The sequence below is a fragment of the Rhinatrema bivittatum genome, chromosome 1 (genome assembly GCF_901001135.1).
Source record: "Rhinatrema bivittatum chromosome 1, aRhiBiv1.1, whole genome shotgun sequence".
In the NCBI taxonomy this organism is placed as follows: Eukaryota; Metazoa; Chordata; class Amphibia; order Gymnophiona; family Rhinatrematidae; genus Rhinatrema; species Rhinatrema bivittatum.
This window is the reverse complement of record NC_042615.1, coordinates 781,295,147-781,315,828: the sequence shown is the minus strand read 5'-3', so window position 1 is coordinate 781,315,828 and position 20,682 is coordinate 781,295,147. Positions and strand designations below refer to the sequence as shown.

The window sequence follows — 20,682 nt, the reverse complement described above, 5'->3', positions numbered from 1 at the left end:
TCTTGATTTTACTGATTAATAGCTGAGGATTGAGTTTTACTTGTTATGGTTTTCCTATTCAGTTTTTGCCTGCATGTTTCTTTTTATATTTTATGGTTTCTTTTTCCTATATTAGGTGAGGGTCTGCCTGTGTTCTGCAAGTGTGATGTGGAGGAGTATTCTGCTAGCAGGTAGGGATCTATAGCAGCTTGGTTTCTTCTGTTTTCCTAATCGGAGGTGTATTGGTGTTTTAGGGCCTCCTGTAGAGTTGTTACTTTTTAAAGTGCTGGCATTTAGTGCTGTTTTAGTGTGGGAGGTTTATTATATTGTAATTATAATTTACTCAAGGCTTTCTGAGGTTCAAACCCATACCTAACATGTATTACAGTAGCCCTAATGACATATGGTTCCAAGAGTTGGTTGTTTTTTTTTTTTGGTAGGATTTTCTGGTTGGCACCAAAGAACTGCATGCAAATACTTACTTTTTTTTTTTTTTTTTTTAAATCTCAGAAGACTGTCCTTTGAATATTCTTTTTCATGCAAAATCTATTATAAATAGGCAGGGGTGCAAGGATATAAGATTTGCTAAGAGCACCTAATACTCTTGCACAAGCAGTGGGTTCCAGGGGAAGGGGGTGAAGACCCGGAGGGTAGAGGGTGACAGTTTTTAAAGTTTAGGTTTGCTGGAAGGAGCTGGGCTGTGTGTCGGGGGGTTGCAGCACAATAATTGTTCGCACAGGACAGCCAAAAAGCTAGCACCGGCCCTGCTCCTACGCTAACTGCAGTGCATTATGCAAGGGACGTGCACAATGAAAATGGGTCCCTATATTCTTGTTTTGAATGGGTTAGATGGGTGGGGGAGGCTCATAGTCACTAAAACCGCCCCTTGCACCGGACACTGTTTTATGCCCTCCTGAAACCAGTATTTGATTCTCTCTTCTAGGCTTTGAAGGTGGCCTGATTCGCAGCACAACTCACACTTCGCCACGACTTCAGTCCTGGGAGGCGTCCCCCGCCCGGGGCGAGGTTACTCGGGGGTTACAATCCCCTCCCCCTTCCTCTAAGCTGTCCTCGATGAAGCCCAAGCCGCATGGCAGCCCTGCTGGAAATGCTCGCTTTCTATTTCTGTCAGATCGCATTATAAAACGCGCTTCTGACCCGAGGGAAACCCGCCAGCCAGAACTAAAATAAGATTATCCATTCCTGGGGAGGCAGGGGGGGGCTTATAGAAAAATAGTGCCTCGGTTCTTTCATCGCACAATTAAAAAAAAAAAAAAGCGAACAGGCCCACAATTCCAGGACAAATCGAACCCCGAAATCGGGAATTTGGTCACAACCTGCAGCCCTTCGCTCGGTCAGAGAATGGGCACAAACGCTTTCAGCTTTTTTTTTGTTGTTGTTGCATTAAGTCAAAACCGGGCCGTGAGAGAAAGTGGGGGAGGAAGAGAAATCAACCCGGAGAGCGCCTCCTCCTCCTCGGCGCGAGGCTGCCCAAATAAGCTCGCGCCTCGGCCCGCGTGGGCAAAGAGCGGGAGGAAACCGCCGTGCTCGGTCCGCTCCGTGCTCCGGAGAGCGCTTGCACGATCGGCAGCTCCTTCTCCGGACTAACACGCAGACTGCTTATTTAGGTTAAATGTAAGAGGTTGTACATTCTTATGTAGATTAAATGCAAGAGCTTGTATATTTTGTTTTTCGATATTTTAATTCTAATTTTAGAGGATTTATCTTTTGGCGACCATCGCTTGGCGCTGATTTAGAAATGTCAAAAAAAAAAAAAAAGTCATGTATAAATGTAATGAAAGGAAACGCGGGCTGGGAAACGGGCGATCGGGCTGTTGAGGCGCGGGGGGCGTTTTACAGCCCCAGCAGCGATACCTGAGCCCAGGAATAAAATGAATCCGATTCTCTCTGTTAACCCCCCCCCCCAACAATTTAGCACAAAAGCCCGAAAACTGCTCTCTCCCCCGCCCGTCTTTGAGAGGGCGAGCGGGGTTAAGCTCTCCATTCAAACATTCTGGCGTGCCCCCCGAGTACGTCAGCGGGAGGTGTGACCAATGGCAGCCCGCGAGACGGAATAAATTAGTCAAATAGTGATCTGCCGATGGATCACGTGACGGCTAAGTAGCACTACTATTTAAACTACAACTTTCTGCTATTCTGCGCTTTGCTGTCCCCCTCCCGAGGAGTGCCCTTTAAGAATCACTGACTACTGGCAATTTTTCTTCCCCCTCTCAACTTTCTTCACTTTTGATTTTTTTTTTTTTTTTTTTTTTTTTTTTTGGTGGGCTTGGGTGTTTTTGACATTTCTACAGGAATTAAAATTAAAAAAACAACAACAACAACAACAACAACAAAAAACCCTCAAAAGAAATAAAATAAAAGCAAAGTTGGTGATCCTTGTTAAGCATCTGAGAAATGCAAATCTTTGTCCTGCTGCTGTGGCTTGGCTTTGTCTACTGCCTCCCGGGAGGGGATTCCTCTCAACTTGACAAAGAAGGACTTCTCAAAGGTGAGGGTCGGTGTGCACCTGCTCCCGTCGCTTTTTTTTTTAGGGAGGTGCTGGCACCAGTCGCTTGGATTCTGCCGAGCAAGAAAAACTATTGGCAAGGCGTGTGAATGACTTTCTTACTAATACAGTACAGCTAACATGCGCTTTCTGCGCAAGCAGCCGGGGTAAAGGGGCTTGCGCTTCCTTTCATCTGTCGGAGTCTTACGCTTATTTCTATTCAGGTATTTCTCTGCTGCCTTTATGTTCCTGATGTTTTAAGGATTTCGATTGTGTTTAAGCGTTGCTTCTGTCACTCTATGTGCTCGGTTATTCCTTACGACGCTGGTTGGGTTATTCCAGGCAAGGCAGCTTATTTTAGAGCTGGGGGTGCATTTTGGGGGTCGAGTGCTGGCGCCCGGAAATGGGGTGGGGGCGTCTTTTAAAACTAAGTATTCCGTGGCACCAAGGCTCCGTCCTTGATAAGGTGGTGGTGGTAGTATTGAGCGCCTCCTGATAAGACACTGCTAGCACATTGCCACGCCAGGGTTCTTCTGCACAATACAAGTATTAGGAGGAGTCCTGGCAGTACACTTGAGAGATTAAGGGGAACCCTAACCTGAGCGAGAGATTTCGGGTGGCTGCGCCACCTTCCAGCAGAGTATAGTATAGGGATAGGACTATTTTCCAACCCTCTCTTGACAGCACACCCGTATCCAGTCAAGTTTTCATGATTGCCACAGTGACTAGACATGAGAGCGTAGCATATACTGGGTCTCCAATGTATGCAAATCTGTTTCATGCATATTCATTACGGACATCCTGAAAACCGGACCGGTTAGGTGTGCCTCCCAGTGAGTGTTGGGAATTACTGGTATGGGACCACTTTAGGATTACAGGCTGTGTCTCATTTCACAGCCTGGTCCGAAGAAGCTGCTGTTGGGGTTTGGACTGCTCAAAGCAGAATAGTTCTGGCCAAGGTTTATTGTCGAGTGGTTAGAGTAAACCTGGGTTCTAATCCCGGCTTCTCCCTCGGTTACTCTGTGACCTTGAGCAAGTCCTTTTATTTCAGGGAGCCGCATATTTTGTAAGCTCTTTAGGGAAGGGGCTTATGGCAGTGTGGGGGAAAAAAAGTTCTAAATCACATTAACTTTCGACTAGAAATAAGTTTCGAAATATAAAAAAAACAACAAAAAAAACCGTACATTTTTGTATTACTTATCAAGAGTTTGGAGGTCGTTAGGTTTTTTTTTCCCAAACTTAGCTAAAGTGGCCGCCCGCCCTTGCGATCTGGGGAGTTGGCCGTTTAGAAAATGTGCAGCTTGTGAAACTTTGTGGCTGCAGATGCCAGGCCCCCGGCGGCCTGTAGAAGGCGTCTAATTACACCGCCAGCCTCCAGACGGCCGGGGCTTGCCTTTGATTTGTGCTGACTTAGCAGGCCGAGCACGTTTTCATGTGTACTCGCCGCTGGTTTGCACATCATCCCGAGCTCCTGGGCTCTGCTTTGATTTTGAAAGGGGCAACTTGCTTAAAGGTGACCGCTCCCGAGGCAATTCATGAAGTACACTTTTTTATGAAAATGGGAGTGACGCTGTGATAATTTGCTACATCTTGCACGGGATCTGCTTCTCAGCGTTGAAAGCTTTCGTCCCTTTTTTTTTTTTTTTAATCCGAGGGTTAGCGAAATAGGCAGCGCTAGCACGGGACGCCTTCTAGCAGGGTTCCCCACCGTCTCGTGCGGTTTTGCTGTTTACCCAGATCGGAGCTTCCTGTGAAGGTTTACAATATGAGATGTTAAGAAGAACTCCTCCCGGCTGAAGAAGCGTGCAGGAACCGAACCTGGTGGCTGTTGGTGCCAGAAAACGCCGATCCGACCCCTCTTCAGGCTTTCTTTTAAAGGTTGAGCTGCAATAGATTGATTAGGGGAGGAAGGGCAGGAGGTTCTCCGGAATGTAAAAACGGTTTTGGCATTTGAGACGATCTTCGCAGACTGATCAACTAGTGCTATGCTTAAACTCTTCTGTGTCAATCTGGTCTGCAGCATCTGCGTGTCTGTTTTGCATTAAAAACAATCCTATAATAGTACTGGGCATTAAACATCATCCAAACATCTTCAAAATGAGTTTAACGCTTTAGAAAGCCTGCTTAGAGTATCCTAGTCAGTAGCCACTTTTTTTTTTCTTTAATCTTAATCTCTTGGAAGCTTATTTGCAAGAAGTCCACAGTTTTCCAGCAGGTTTTAGCAGGCTCTTCTGAGTCTTGTGGTGCCATACAATCGGCAGGATTACAGTGCATTCAGAAAGTATTCAGATCCTTCACTTTTTCCACATTTTGTAAAGTTAACAACCTTATTCTAAAATGGATAAAATGCATTTTTCCCCTCCTCAATCTACATACAATACCCCATTAATAACAAAGTGAAATCAGGTTTGTAGAAATTTTGTGCAAATCAAAAAACAAACAAGCAAACCTGAAATATCACATTTATATAAGTATTCCGACTCTTTACTCAGTAGCTTGAAGCAAGTCTTCTTGGGTATGATGCTACAGACTTGGTACACCTGGATTTGGGGATGTTCTCCTATTCTCTGCAGACCCCCTCAAGCTCTCAGGTTGGATGGGAGTGTCAATGCATAGCTATTTTCAGGTCTCTTCAGAGATGTTTGGGTTCAAGTCAGGGCTGTGGCTGGGCTACTCAAGGATATTCACAGACTTGTCTGAGACAATCCTGCATCGTCTTGGCTGTGCGTTTAGAGCTGCCCTTTTGGAATATGAGTCGTCACCCCAGTCTGAGGTCCAGAGTGCTCTGGAGCAGATTTTCATCCAGGATCTCTCTGTACTTTGCTCCATTCATCTTTTCCTCTATCCTGACTAGTCTTCAGTTCTTGCAGCTGAAAAATATTCCCATAGCATAAGGCTGTCACTACCATGTTTCACAGTAGAGATGGTATTTATTAGGTGATGAGTGGTGCCTGGTTTCCTCCAGACATGACTCTTTGCATAAAGGCCAAAGAGTTCAATCTTGGTTTCATCAGATCAGAGAAGCTTGTTTCTCATGTTTTATTGGTTTATTGTATTTGTTTTTATTTTGTTGTTATTTTGATATATATCATGTCCACTTTATTTCAATTTGTCTGTAAAGCCTGTTGCTGAATTATTGTTTATTGTAAACCGAGGTGATGTTTTTAACGTGCCACGGTATATAAAAAATCACTAAATAAATAAATGAATGAATGAATGTTTTGAGAGTCCTTTAAGTGCCTTTTGGTAAACTCCAAGCGGAATGTCATGTGCCTTTTACTGAGGCATGGCTTCCCTCTGGCCACTGTACCATAAAGGTTTGATTGGAGTACAGCAGAAATGGTTGACCTTCTGGAAGTTTCTCCCATCTCCACAGCAGAATTCTGGAGTTCTGACAGAGTGACCATTGGAGTCTGTCACCTCCCTTCTCCACCAATTGCTCAGTTTGGCCAGGCAGCCAGCTCTAGAAAGAAATTTGGTGGCTTTGAACGTCTTACAGTTAATGATGGACACCATTATGTTCTTCATGACCTTCAATGCTGCAGCAGTTTTTTTTTTGTACCCTTCCCAGAACTGTCTCAAAACAATCCTGTCCTGGAGGTCTACAGACAATTCCTTCAACTTCATGGCTTTGATTTTGCTCTGACATGGACTGTCAACTGTGAGACCTTTTGTATAGAGAGGTGTGTGCCTTTCCAAATCATGTCCAATCAATTGACTTTTCCCACAGGTGGACTCCAAGTTGGAGAAGCATCTCAAGGATTATCAATGGAAACAGGATGCACCTAAGCTCAGCTTTGAGTGTCATAGTGAAGGGTCTGAATACTTATGTAAAATATGTGATATTTCAGCTTTTTCAGAAACTTCTTAAGGGGACGGGTCATGCGGCACAGATAGTACATGTGGATGGGCGCGTTCTTTCTCCTCAGGATATAGAACTTGGATTTGGAATGACCATGGGGCAGTGCCTTGCTTATAATCAGCTGCGACATTACTGGTGGTCCCTCTCCAGGGATGATCTCAAAGACGAGTTTAGGGTACAAGTTGAGGACGTCTTTCAAATTGGCGAATGTCAAAAAAATGGGTATATCTAGTTTCTACATGGCATTATCGAAACTTTGCAATTTGTCTTCACTTGGACCTCTGGATAAATGGAAAGTTGAGCTCCCGCTTCAAGTAGAGGAGAAGCAGTGGCGTTCAGTTTGGTAGGGTTCCTGGATTGATAGGGAATGCGAACTTAAGGGAATTGCCCTATAGCTTTTTAATGAGAGCGGACTGTTTAAAGCGGGGCTGTTAGTCTGACTTCTGCCCTAAATGCTCTCATGATAAAGGACCCTTGGGGGACTACTTTTGGTCCTGTCCGTTTGTTCAGGATTTCTGGGATAAAACGAAACTCTTATCTCCAAAGGATTTTTCAGTGCGCTCTCTCCTGCTCTCCGGAAGAAGTATTTGGCTGTATGGTGGTAAAGACGGGGGTGGGGAAAGGAGATCGCCTTTTGGAGAAAGACGTGGTTATTTGGGGGGGGGGGGGGGAGCTGTGTTTTGGGGTAGCTCGGATGCCTTCTATGTGTTAATGAAAATGGAAAACTTGGATACTACCAGATCTTTTAAAAGTAAATTACATTTTGTTCCTATCTGGGACAAGTATTTTCAATCTCTGTCTCCAAAGACTAGAAGTATGGTGCTTATTATCCCTGACGGGTATTAACAAACAAGGAATTGATTTTTGATGTACATTTTCTTTGTTTCTGTTTTGCTTTGTCGCTCAGTTGCTCTTTTGTACAGTGAAGGGTGGGGAGGATGTAAGTAACATTTGTAAGCTGTAATTCTTATATCCTAGTGTGCATAAGTGTCAGATGTGTGCCAGTTTTTGTTTGATGCACCTTGCTTACAATAACATGTTTTCAAACTAACACACAGTTCTACAAACCTCATTTTGCTTTGTCGTGGGGTATTGTGTGTAGATTGAGGAGGGGGGGGAAATGCATATTTTAGAATAAAGCTGTTAACTTTACAAAATGTGGAAAAAGTGAAGGTCTGAATGCATTGTATCTGCTGTTCATGAAATCAAGTTAAATATGTGCACTTTTCCAATTACAATTTTCGTATAACACGTTCTCGTGTTAAATTTAAATCTGGTGTCGTTCCTAGACTGTTCGTAGACGTGTTCGTCTGCACGGCTTCAGAGCCTTAAGCAGCAGGAAATCCTGATGGTACGTCACCAGAAAACTCAGGAGAAAGCCACAGGTGGTGCTGACCAGCCCCCTTTTTTTTTTTTTTTTTTTTACAAAAAAGAAAGCTAAAATTGTAGAATTTAAACAATTTCCCAGTCATTGTATACCAGTGCCATTTAATAGTCAGGATGCACATGTCCTGTGCTGCAAAGGAAGCATGGTCTCTGGCACCCAAGGCTGGCTGTAGGTTAACTTTCACTCTCTATGAAAACAAATTGGCATACCCCTTCCCCCTCTAAAATAGAAGCTCTGGTGGCTTCAGCATAGCGCTCCCTCCGTTTAGCAGCAGCAGCAGCTTTTCCCGCCCAGCAGGGAAAAGCCTCCCTTCTACCTGTGCTGGTTCTGACCCTGTGCTGTGCTGGTTCTGACTCCGGTCACTCTGGAGTGGGCGGTCCAGCTGGCCTTCCATGTGGTGCTTCTGCAGTAGGTGCTACGGTAGTTGGGGGTCAGCAGCACTTCGGTACATGTTCTTGGGTGAAACGGATGCATCCGGCCATCACTGGCCACCTCGACGGCCATCCTACACGATACATCTGCTCCAGAGTCTCGTTTGCGAGCCTGAAAATCTGGCCCTGGTGCCACCTGGACTAAGGATTTACTGTAACAGCTGAGTTAGGTGGAAGAGGGGAGTGTTGCGTGGGGGTTTGTTTTTTTTTGTTTATTTTTTTAAAATAAAGTCCTAGGTCTTTGCAGCCCTAGCAGGGCCTGGTTTTGATGGATTCTGGTCCAGAGGCATTTGGGAACAGTGGGTTTCCAACAGAGTGCACTTGAGCTGGTCTAGGTCACACTGACCCAGCCCCAGCCTTGCTTCTGATGTACTGTACTTCAGTGAGCTATTAAATGGGAACATCGGATTGATGTACCATTTCCCTCCTCTGCTGATACTTAAAGATAATGAAATGCCTTTTCAAAAATAAAAACCAGTCCTGGCTAGTGTAAATAAGGATTGCTTCCAAACGGCACTTTTTTTTTTTTTTTTTTTAAACTACTTTTCATCAGTAAAAACAATATGAAGAGTGACAAAATATGTATTCTCTTGTGAACAGATGATACCATTACTGAGCTGCTGAAGGAGGAAAACGAACCCGTAGTCACCAGAAAGCATCCCGTGAAATTTAATGCTCGCTTCTCTCTGGACCTGGATGCCGAGGGCTGCTTCCTCTCTGCAGGCCAGGATAAAAGCATAGAGGACTGCAAATTCAACTTGACAGCTAAAACCTTTTTTATAATCCATGGATGGACAGTAAGTATGGCCACCCCAGCTGGCTAGGGACTCTTCTCTTTTTGCTAATGAGAAGATCTTTCTTTTGTCCTTTCACAGTGCCATTTGCATAATGCTGCTTTTCTATTTACTTAGAATGGAGTAACAATAGCTCATTAAGTATGACTGAAATCAGTTTTAATAGTGGGGAAAAACCTTTTAATTCCAGCCATCTGCGACTTCTCAGCATCCATAAGTGCTCTAGGCCCCCGATGTAAAAAGATGTGCATATGGTAACACTTGGTTGCGAGGAACATTTTTGTGATAAAACTATCCTCTATTCTAACAAGGAGTTTAGTGCACAAAAACTGTGGATGCAAATGAGCACGCTCATATAAATCAAGGTATTAGCTAGTTTCCAATGCAGAGCGACATGTAGACTTTAGTTCTGTTTCATAATGCTGGTAATTTTAACTTTGTCAGTAGTGGAATAAAGTTTCTGGGGTCAGTATTAGTCTGTGAGGCTGAACCTGGAGTTTGTAGTGCGCTCTTAAATCATTTTATACGCAGAGAGCAAGTATTGAGTGCAATTTTGCTGTGCACAAAAACATCTTAAGGAGCACAAATCCTAGGTTTTCTGCACACAGCAATGTACCTGACACGTGTTTTGTGAGTACCAAGAATATATTTGGATTAGTATGCTGAAGGGCATGTGAGTTAAGAAAATCCATGCTGAAGTTAGCACACTTTAACATCTTATTACATCAGGGCCACAGTAGGTATCTGCAGATATGGACTATTTAGCCTGCTCAGCTTTATCTGCCTACATTCATCTCTAGTCAGTGCCATTCCTATGCTGAATATTTGTGAGATGCATTTTCCTGTACCACTTCCATTGCATGGAAATGCAGCTCATGCATATTCTTTGTGGATAGCCTTAAGACCTGCTCTGGGCACTCTAGGACTGGCGTTGCCTCACCTTGTCTATAGAATGCTTTCGTTTGAGATACCAGAAATTTTATCAAACTGTACGGTGTGATGCATGCTCTTCTGAACAGTGAAGCTTGGCTATAAGGGAGTTTGTTCTCTACTCCTGGTTTGATATCCAGGACCAGTCAGAATACTGTAAATGGCCAAACACCGTTCTTCACTGAAGAGAGTCTGGAAGCTTTAATTCATACACGGCTGACTCTTCACCAGTTTTGAGAAAATGTTTCAGCTCAGAGGATGGCTGTGTTTTTAGCCCTTTGTGAAATGGTACCTAGTCCAATATTTCATTAGAGAAGAAATATGCTGCTTGCTTGAGTATTTAAAACAAAAAAAGCCCCCTTGGAGAATAGCAATGTTAGCCTGTTCTTTTTTTAAATTTTTGTAGCTGAGCGGCATGTTTGAAAGTTGGCTGCAGAAACTTGTGCAAGCCCTGCAGGAGAGAGAGCAGGATGCCAACGTGGTGGTGGTGGACTGGCTTTCTCTGGCCCATCAAATCTATCCCGATGCTGTAAATAATACTAAGGCAGTTGGAAAGGACATAGCAAAACTGCTGGACTGGCTACAGGTAAATGCTATGGTTTGCTCCAACTCTTTAAAATTTGTAAAGACCATGAGCATGCAAAAGAAAGGAATTAAAATGTGGGCTGATCAGTTATTACCCAACTGAAGGTCAGCTCTGGTCCTTGAGTGCTGCAATTTTACATAATTCAATCATTTTAATTTAGTCTGTTCAGTCTTTCACAGCAAATAACTGGTTGAAGGTGGATTTCAAAAAAGTTTGAAAAGAAATATAAAAAAAAAAAAAAAAAAAAGCACAGTCTGACCCCTGCTTTGCAGTAAATTAAACTTAAATATCATTGCCAATAACAAATATAACATAATAAATAGCAGATGCTAAACCCAAATGGTCTATATAGCATAACATTAAAAAAAAAATCCCTCATTTCCCCCACCAAAGTAAATATATATGATTTTAGTCCTTTTCAGCACACTACAACAGACTTAAAACAGAATAAAAAAGTAAATATGGCTAGAGACACTTTATTGAATAAGGCCCAGACCTGAATTCAGCCTTCCAAACTGCCATGTTTTGCAAGTGCGCACGCATAGGACTAGAAAGGTACGGTATGTCCTGTCATCTCTAATGGGCACTGGTAGAATCCCACCCGTAAAGCGAGTACCAGTTTCTTAAAAGGGACACTCCTTAGTCCCGTCTTTGCATATTGTTTTAACGGAAAGCACATCTAAAACATTTTTCCTAGCAGGAGCACGGTGCTCTTAGGCACATGGCGCGTCACTTTGCCAAATAACTCTGCCCAAGCCCAGGAAGAGCATGAAAAACCAAGGGAAGAATCTTCAACTGTATACAACATGCCGCTGGCAGCCAAATGACGGGTCATCTGCTGTGGTGAGGCTCACTCGCTCCCAGCGGCTGCTGCCTGCTATCCCGGCACCGGCATTTTGCAATATCTACACAGTCTGCCAACTGTCCTCTTAGGGAGACCGGCATAGATGGAATCCGACCACAGCCTACTTGCATCACTGTTCTCAAATTCTGAGATTGAAGAAAAGACTGAAGCTGTTTTAATAGTTAGCGGCTAAAGGTTGTCTTGCTCTCCATGCTGACCTGACTTCCCATGGAAAGTCTAGACCCGAGGATTCTCTCTAAACTTTTAACCTCTAAAGAATTAGTGTAGTTAACATAGGTTGGTTCTCTTTGATAACCAGGGTCATTTGCAGCTCTTAAGGACCAGACTTGTATGTACCTGATCTCATCAAATTAAATCAATCTGTTCATGACGTCATTCTGCTTGGTGTTAGAGAGGTAGCCATGTGGCACAATCAATAACAGAACTTGGCACTGCCAGATTCTCGCAGTAATCTCATGCACACCAATGCCACCTAGTGGTGACCCTCTGTATAGCACGACTATCTCAAAACATTTCCTACACTGGTGCCCTACTTGCTCTCTTCCCCCGCACCCTTTCTCACAATCTTGTCTGGCTGTAGCTGGTACACACGTACATGGACCCTCTGTGCACAGGCACCATGAAGCTTAGGAAAATGGACACCAGATTCCAACCATAAAAAGATCACAAAAGTAGAGGTAAGAGGAGGTGAGAGCAGAAAAGAGGGTGCTAGGATTCCAGAATATTTCTAGGAGGTGGAAAAAACAAATAAGATGCCTTGCAGGAAGGAAAGCAGTATATTCTCTTCGTCCTCAGAGTAAACCCCAGGGAATGCATGACCGCGCTGGTGGCATGCCTAGAATGCAGGATATCAGCCCTTCACATGCTCTGGGGTCTCAGGGGAAAAGAAGTGGGGGAACTTGGACATAAGGGAGAAACATTGCTTAATGTTAAGCAGTATGAACAAAAAATACAAAGGTGGGATGCATAGAGACCTATGTAGCCTCTGTGTTCCATGGTCCTGAAGATGGCTGAGAACTTGCAGTACCTTTTGGTCTAACAGCTGATGTAGTAGACCTAGCAACCTTTGTTTCTGTTTTTCCTGGGAATTTCAATGTTATAATAGTCACTTTTTTTTTTCACTGATTATAATGCACAGGAGAAAAATCAGTGGAAAATGAATTTCCACTGCTTTTTTAAAAAAATTTATTCCAACATTGAAAGTCCCAGGAAAAAATAAAATAACTGAAAGCGAAGGTCCCTAAGTAGACCACAAGTCGCAATGAAGGATAAATTACACAATCTACAGACCACCAAGTTGCTGTGTTCCCATCTTGGCTGCTTTATTGACAAAATCCATTAAACACAATATAAACAGTGTACAGCACGTTAAGCATTATTCATGCAGGAATTCCATTCAAACGCGGCAGCCAAAACCTGCAGAGAGACTTCTGGTATAAATTAACATCTGCATTGCAAAGGTACCTCGGTTTTTTTACAGCTGCACTCCTTCCCCCACCGTTGTCTCTTGCTCCCTTGCCAGCTGCTGCCTCGTTCTAGGTCAGAGCTGTCTTGTCTCCAAACCTTGGGGCCAAGAGGTTTCTCTCTGGCTCTGCCTTGGTTGCCCTCCGTGGCCCGGTCTTCCTCCTCCTCGCTTGGGGCATTTCTGCTTCAGTCAGCGTTCCTGTCCATGTTACCCGGGATAACAAAGTCTGCTGCCTCCCAGTGGGCAAAGAAGGTGACCTATTCCGTATCCTGTAGTGCCTCCTAAATTCAAGCCTTGCCCACAGCCCCTCCTAATATTCGAGCTGCCAAGGGAGAGCAGTGAGGTGCCCAGCGTTGCATGCCAGCACAGCCTCCTGCCATCCTTCCAGTACAATACTCTATTCACAGCTGCAGAAGCCACCCTGCTAGGCATTCAGGTCTTCACCAAACTTAAAACAAATTTTCAGACCTTCGGGTCTGTAGTCTTATCTCTATCCTCTCTTGCTTTTGGTCATCTTAGTTTTTCTTTGCCTCCTCATTCCTTAACGTTTTTTTTTTTTTAAAAAAAACATCCTCAAGACTTTTTTTTTTCTTGCACGTTTCTTTCCATTCACAACGGGTCTCTCAACAGCTTGTTTTGTTTATTTAAAATATTTATATACCGTTTTTATAATAAAAAAATTGGTCAAAGCAGTTTTCAATAAAATAAAACAATAGTCTCATCTCCTAATTTCACCCTCTCTACTCTCATTTCCTCTTCCTTCCTTCTCAGCTTACCCTCTCCTCTCCCAGTCTTGCATAGCTTCCTTCCCAGATCCTCTCCTCATGGCACATGGTCTCCCCCTCTCAGCCTGTGCCCCCCTCCTCTCCTATCCCTCTCACCTTCACAGCCTGTGTTCACTCGAGGCCTCTCTCTTATTCACTCCCATATTTATCAGCTTCTCTCCCCCTTGCCCCTGGCACCACGGGGGACATGAAAAGCAGGAGGCCTGTCTCCTGCGTTACTGCTGCTTCCCTTCGCCCTACAGCCCGTTGGTCAGCTATTCCTTTCCCAGGCAATAGGCTGCAGGTGGCAGAGGAAGGCACGAGTTCTTCCTCCTGCTTTCTCCCTCTCCTCAATGGCTATGCTGTCTGCTCCCCTGTACAGTGAAGGAGTTTTTCTCAATATTGGGAGTGTTTGAGCTCCCGGGGAGCCGATGCCTATAAAAAAAAACACTACTCGGGGACACAGAAGCAGCGCTTTGCTTTCTACGGCATGTAATGGAAGACTGTGCAGAAAGGAGAATGCCACAGTACCCACAAGCACAGCAGAGGAATGGGAGGGAGTAGGTACTCGAAAGTTGGACCAAATGACACACACACACACACAGTGCCACATCAGCAAGCCAGGCAGGCGCCACATGACACTTGCAGATGTGCCTGAATCCACGATGGGTAATGATAGACTTGTACAGCAAAAATATTAATAGGTTGGATCAACTCCATCAGCTGAGCTTGGTCCTAGCCTCCTGATGACCACTTTTTATATAGAGGGACAAATGCATGTGACTTGTTTTATGCAAGTTTTTCTCCCATTCTGTGTCTGGGAAGAAAGCTTAGTAAATTAGGTCTCTAATGTGCTGTATCATGTTTTCCTCCTTCATTAAAGACCAGCATCTATTTTATAATAGATATATAGAGGCCAGCTTCTATTAGAGGGCCAAAAATAATGCCGTACAGCAGGACCTGAGAGAGAATAGTTGGGTGGATTGTGTGATCTTAAACTGCACCAGCTTTGTGGCTGGTTTAGACTAACAGGTCAATACAGTATGGTGCGCTTGGCCAAGCGCATTGTTTAGCACCCGTTTGGCCGTGTGTTTTCGATGTGCTCTTATTACCCATTATACTTTAAGGGGTAATAGCACGTCGAAAACATGTGGTCAAGCCCCGAAAACTAATAGTGCTCATCACATGCAAATGGTGAGCCTATTAGTCGCCCGGGATACTGAAAGTGAAATGTGTGGCCAAGCCATACATTTTACACTCAGAAATTATCTAAACAACCTGGAAAAGTGTACAGAAAACAGAAAAAAATGCTTTTCTATACACCCTCCGACTTAATATCCTAACGATGAGGAACCTAAAATAAAAAAATAAAATAAAATCTGCCTGCCGGTCAGCGGGTTCGAAAACAGACGCCGGTAAAATAGAGCGTCGGTTGTCAGACCCACTGACAGCCAGCTCTACTGCTAATAAGGCACTAGGGACACGCTATTGTCCCTAGCGCCTCCTTATTAGCGAGCAACCTCATTTAAACAGAGAATCACGTGTCGGGAGAGCGGGTGCTGTCCCGCGATTTTTTTTTTTACAGTAGCGGCCTGTAAATCTCTTACAAAGACCTGATCCAGGATAGTGCATTTAGTTTGCTTTCAGGAATCATACACCAAAGTACATAACTTACCCCCAGGGACATTTAGTAGATCTCCAGTCTCTTGCGAGGTATGAGGTGCATTGATGCTTTCTGCTCTTTGCAGGAGAGGCTGCATTTGTCGCTGGAGAACGTTCATTTGATCGGCTACAGTCTTGGTGCCCATGTGGCTGGCTATGCTGGTAGCTATGTGAATGGAACAATTGGACGAATTACAGGTAGGTCTGGCTCCTTCTCCATTATCTGATCACTTTATTCTTCCTTCTTTCTGCCTGAGATCTACAGAGAACAATTTATTGACTTCTGCATTTTTGGGCAAGAGATTTAGTTTTGCTTGCATTGAAGCATGGGAATTAGGATCATTCAAATAGATTTTTGAATTGCTGAAGATGGTAAGGCCCAGCTGTTTGGGTTTTTTTTTTTGTGTGTGACGGTTAATTCACGTATCTAATCTATATAATCTGGTCTGATCATTCTACCCGAAAGTGGGGTAGGACATCTTTATTTAAAAAAAAAATAAAAATTGAGGCTCTGTATGCTCCAGGGCTGTTAAACTTATTTTGAAGATCTTTTAACTTCCACCTTCTCAACTCTATAGCAGGCCAAGTTCAGTAAAGGAATATGCCACCCTTCAGATGGGCCTGATCAAGAACTTTACTCACTCTGCAAGGCAGAATTGGCCCTGCCCATAGTCCTGATACACACTTTGTGGCGCTGAATAACTTTTTTTTTTTTTTCTCCATTGTTGTCACTTTGTAGTTATACCCTAAACCCTTTAGTGAATTTCAAATGGCTTGTATTTAGCTACGCTGAACAGTTTGGGCTTTTCAGCAATGCCCTGCCTCCGCTGCTAGAAGAATGTCGCCATGCTGCCTACAATGTGCAGCCTTGGAGCATTTAAGTAAAATATTAGTGACTGTTGGTGCATGATTGTGGCAAACAAATGCACGGTTCTGACCGACCCACGCTCTTCGCACGAGATTAATATTGAGAAAGCAGCTCCAGCCTGCAGCACTCGGCAGGTCACGAGCCAGCAAGGTCTCCCCGGCTTCTGTTCACGTGCTGTCCTGGGAATAACATGCCTGTTCTGGGCTTGCTTCCTCTCAGACTTTGATTCTGGCTCTACTTTCTATTTTTCATAGGTTTTTATATTTTATTTTTTTTTATGAAAAGTGCACTTTTTTTTTAAATAATGCCCACGCTTCCTGCTATTAAGAATCTCTTCTCAGAGTTCACGCCTTATACTTCTGTATTCCTCCTGGCATAACCTCTCTGTGTACCTAGGCCTATAATGGCAGGAGGAACTTCTTCAAAGCCTTCACTTTTGTACTAAAAGTGAAACTGACACTTTTTTTTAAAGTAGAGGTGGTAGATTTGTAAGTGATAGAAACCCTGCACCAGCTGAGGGGTCATCCTCTGGTTTATTGGCAGCCCCATTCCCCACAGTGGTAAGGGTGCACCACAGACGCCACAGGTTTTGTCTTTTAGTCGGTTAAGATTTAATCTGATGTGGCCCATAAAGCCAAAGCAGTTTCTGCAAACGTCTGCCTGGTGCAGATTGTGTGTGTGTGTGTGAGCCCCGATATTTTCATTATAAATTCTGCTCTTAAAAATGAAATGGCTAGTGCCTTAGTTGACGATATTGCTGTTGTGTCCTGTAGGTTTGGATCCAGCCGGGCCCATGTTTGAAGGGGTGGCTCCTCACAAGCGCCTGTCCCCCGATGACGCAGGCTTTGTGGATGTGCTTCACACGTATACACGGGAGACTTTGGGGGTCAGCATCGGGATCCAGATGCCTGTGGGGCATATTGATATCTATCCCAACGGGGGAGACTATCAACCGGGCTGTGGACTAAGTGATATTCTGGGAGCCATAGCATATGGAAGTAAGTTCTTGAAATGGATAATACATTGCTCATGTGATTCTCACCTGCTTCCCCTCCCTCCTTTCTTTAAAATGGACCTGACCCAAATAACTTACAGGTTTTATTAAAATATTTATAATTCACCTATAACAGTCATGCTTGGTGAAGTCCAGTAAATAAAACAAATAAATATAAACCAAAAAATTCAATAAAATCCATAACCCCCCCTTTTTTTTTTTTTTAAATTATCAAGGAGAAATAAGGCCTTTTCATCCATAGCAATTAGATGGGAAGTGTTTTTAAGACAATCTGATACTAACTCTGAACAAGGAATAAAACTTGGAAATAGTTTTAGGGACAAGTTACATGCGTAGTTATTACCACTTAATTTTATTTACTTTCAGACTTGCATGATATAAGAGACAATCTTAACATACAAGCTAAAATAACGAACACCTTCCTGGGCAGACTGGCTAGACCACATTGGTCTTAACTATTCCCCATCTTTCATCAGCACAGCATTTTCTTCCACTGACATTCAGAAATATAATAAAACTTGATAGTTTGTCCTCGCTGTAATAAAGGGTACAAACAATATATTTTGTGATAATCTAAAAACGGAACAGCAATAGCATAGTAATACAACCACAACAAATAAACCTCAAGTTAAACATTCCTGAAAAAAAATATTTTGTAGACTGGAGCTTAGGGAAGCTTTTGTTCAGCATTTGCTTTTCCCCTTTAAAAAAGGCCGGTATAGCTCCCTGTGAATGGTGTTCTCATTACACAGCAGAGTGGGGTCCATTCTGGCTCAGACTTTTGCATTCTCCCTGTGGGACTGGGGGTTGCTGCAGGAGGAGGGAGTCGGTCATCTCACAATGTTCATACCCAGTAGATGGATTTAGGGCCCATGATTATTGTAGGGTTTCAGCTGAGGACTCTTAACAGAAAGATGGGAAGAGGTAGGGAAAAAGTGAATGAAGGCCAGATTCCTGCGCGGTTTCCAATTTTAAGCTACAAGCCCAGAAGAGCAGGAAGAAACAGATTTAAAAATTAAAAAAAATATATGTTTTATACCGAATAGGGCAAGGCTCTTCTCGGTGCTGCAGGGTTAGTGCTGGTTTTACTGCTCAACTTAATGAGTGGGTATTCCCTGCTCGGAGCATCCAGAGTGCAGATAATCCCTAGCACACTCCAATCTGTCAAACTGTGCAAGTTGCTACTCTGATGGCATGGTTTGCTATTGTATGGTTGGAGAGTCTTCTGGCATTGGTGTAAAGTCCTAAAGAATGAGGGTACTTTGATAACAGGAGAGGCTAGAGGGGCTTGTCTTGTTAGGAAAGCAGGTTTGACTGCCACGAGATGCCTACTAAACTGCTGCCAGGCTTGTCAAAAACTTTTTTTGTGATGGTTCAATCATTTCTTGCTTCCTGTCGGGGCTGGATTCAGGGACAGGCGACAGTCTCATGCCTAGGCCACTCAGTTGTGAAGGTATCCAGAAATCAGGAAGCACCCCCTGCTGCTTTTTGATTTTTCAGGGGTGAAATCTTCTGCTCCCAGTCCACTGCCTAAGGGCACCCTTAAATCTAGCTCTGTACTTCTGGAGCAAGTAGTTCATTTTTTTTTTTTTAAATAAACTGGCTTTCATATAAGAGGAAACATTATAAACATGAATGTGTTCATTTTAATATTCTAAGTTTCTTTTCTTTAATTTTATTATGATATAAATTTGTATCTTGATTGTATGTTTTTGTATTCCACTTAGCACTTATGTTATAAGCAGACAACTTAACTTTATTATTTTATTAAAATATTTGTCTCTCTGCTGCTGTTAGGGGGGGGAAAATGCTCACGAGCCACCATTTTTCTTTTTTCTTTTAAACATACTTTTAATTTGGTTCTCTGCGCTCCACCCTTTGAACCGCTGGTTGTGGATAAAAAGCTTTTCCCCTCCCCCTCTCTAACAACCTTTCCCTCTTCACAGCTATCGGGGAGGCGGTGAGGTGCGAGCACGAGCGCGCCGTGCACCTCTTCGTGGACTCCCTGGTGAACAGGGACAAGGAGAGCTTTGCCTTCCGCTGCGCCAGCTCGCATCGCTTCAAGAAGGGCATCTGCCTGAGCTGCCGCAAGAACCGCTGCAACGCCATTGGCTACAACGCCAGGAAGTCCAGGAGCCAGCGCAGCAGCAAGATGTACCTGATGACCAGGGCGGATATGCCGTTCAAAGGTGAGGCGGGAGAGCGGAATAACGCGCCTTCCAGCAGACGTGAGGGCCGAATAGGTGCTGAAGCTGGAGAGTTCTCGCTTGGCGATTTTTTCCCTTTGGGACTGTAGACATTTTAAATTACTGTGATAGTTATAACCCTCTAGGTGGTATCAGCTGGGATTGTGTGAGCTATGCATGGATTTTTTTTTTTTAGCAGGAAACAACCGTTATGACAGTCGTACTACAGTCTCTCAAAAAAAAAAAATCATTTTTCTTTGGCAAGGATCTCTATCGCTCCGGAGGAATCAGAGTGCAGGCTAACTGCGGTTTTCTCCTACCCTTTCTAATTGTAGCCTTTGGCCTGGTCGGCACTCGGGCACAGGAACACATGGGGAATGTCACGGAGCACGCAAGGCCTCATGACGTACCTCCCACTTTTTTTTTTTTTTTCCAAGGTCTTTGTGGCTTTCTTCGCTCTGGGTCACTTCTGCCCTTGTTCAGCCAGGCTGAAGCTCCGATCTGTTCAAAAACTTGTCACCTGCTCATACCAGCAGTAAAAACAAGGTCCCAGAAACAGCTCACAAAAAAACAAGCTTGTTATCCTTCCATACGCTGCCCAGGAACTCCAAAGAAGCAAGCTCTTCTGGCTAGGCACCCTTCCTCCCTGGGTGTCGTCCCCCTCTGTACCTTGCTGGTGGAGCAGGTAGTCTTGCATATCTTTCTCTGCTCCCTCTTCTCATGTTCCATGTGAAGCTTCTGGTTGATCTTTTTCTCAGTTGGGTACACTTGCAGGACCCTTCCTCAGTGCAGGAGTTTATTGTCCCTGAGAACATAGTCTTACTCTTCTGAATACATGCTGGAAATCCAGGCGCCCCTCCTCTCCTGGACACCTTCCTCCCAGCAAGGCCTGGCCGACACCCCCCCCCCCCCCCCCCCCTTCCCTGGGTGACAGCCACCTTCTCCTGGTCCTGCAGATGGAGAGCGCCACTGGATCGGGGTTTCCCCAAACTTGTCCTGGGGATCCCACAGCCAGGCAGCTTTTCAGGATATCCAGGAGGAATATGCAGGAAATCAGATGTGTGTATACACAGTCTCTCCACTGTATGCAAACCTATCTCATGCAATATTCATTGTGGCTATCCTGACAGGCTCCCAGGACGGGTTTGGGAAGCCCTGCGCTGATGCCCTCCACAAGGAGAGAGACGCTAGCTACCTTAGCTCCGTTCAAAGCCTGACAGACTCTCCCGTCTCACCCAGGCACAGGAGTTCTGCTGAAACTCGAAGCCCTTCCAATGGGGGAACATTGCATCTTGGAAACGGATGCTGCCATTTGGCGAGAAGCCGGTCCATCTGAGGAATCTCACAGATGCGACAGCCAGAGCTGGCCTGTCAATGTCTTA

The 20,682-nt window shown here is 44.2% G+C and overlaps 1 protein-coding gene across 1 annotated transcript in view; it reads left to right on the top strand.

The window, feature by feature from the left end:
- Positions 1 to 2,142: 2,142 nt before the first annotated feature.
- The window catches only part of LIPG (lipase G, endothelial type), a 32,089-nt gene continuing 13,549 nt past the window's right edge, over positions 2,143 to 20,682 (top strand). Inside the window, exons 1-6 of the mRNA XM_029580217.1 lie at positions 2,143 to 2,488; positions 8,766 to 8,962; positions 10,296 to 10,475; positions 15,318 to 15,429; positions 16,873 to 17,097; positions 19,061 to 19,303. Coding sequence (XP_029436077.1) covers positions 2,395 to 2,488; positions 8,766 to 8,962; positions 10,296 to 10,475; positions 15,318 to 15,429; positions 16,873 to 17,097; positions 19,061 to 19,303 — 1,051 coding nt within the window. The 5' untranslated portion in view covers positions 2,143 to 2,394. The remainder of the gene's footprint in view (positions 2,489 to 8,765; positions 8,963 to 10,295; positions 10,476 to 15,317; positions 15,430 to 16,872; positions 17,098 to 19,060; positions 19,304 to 20,682) is intronic.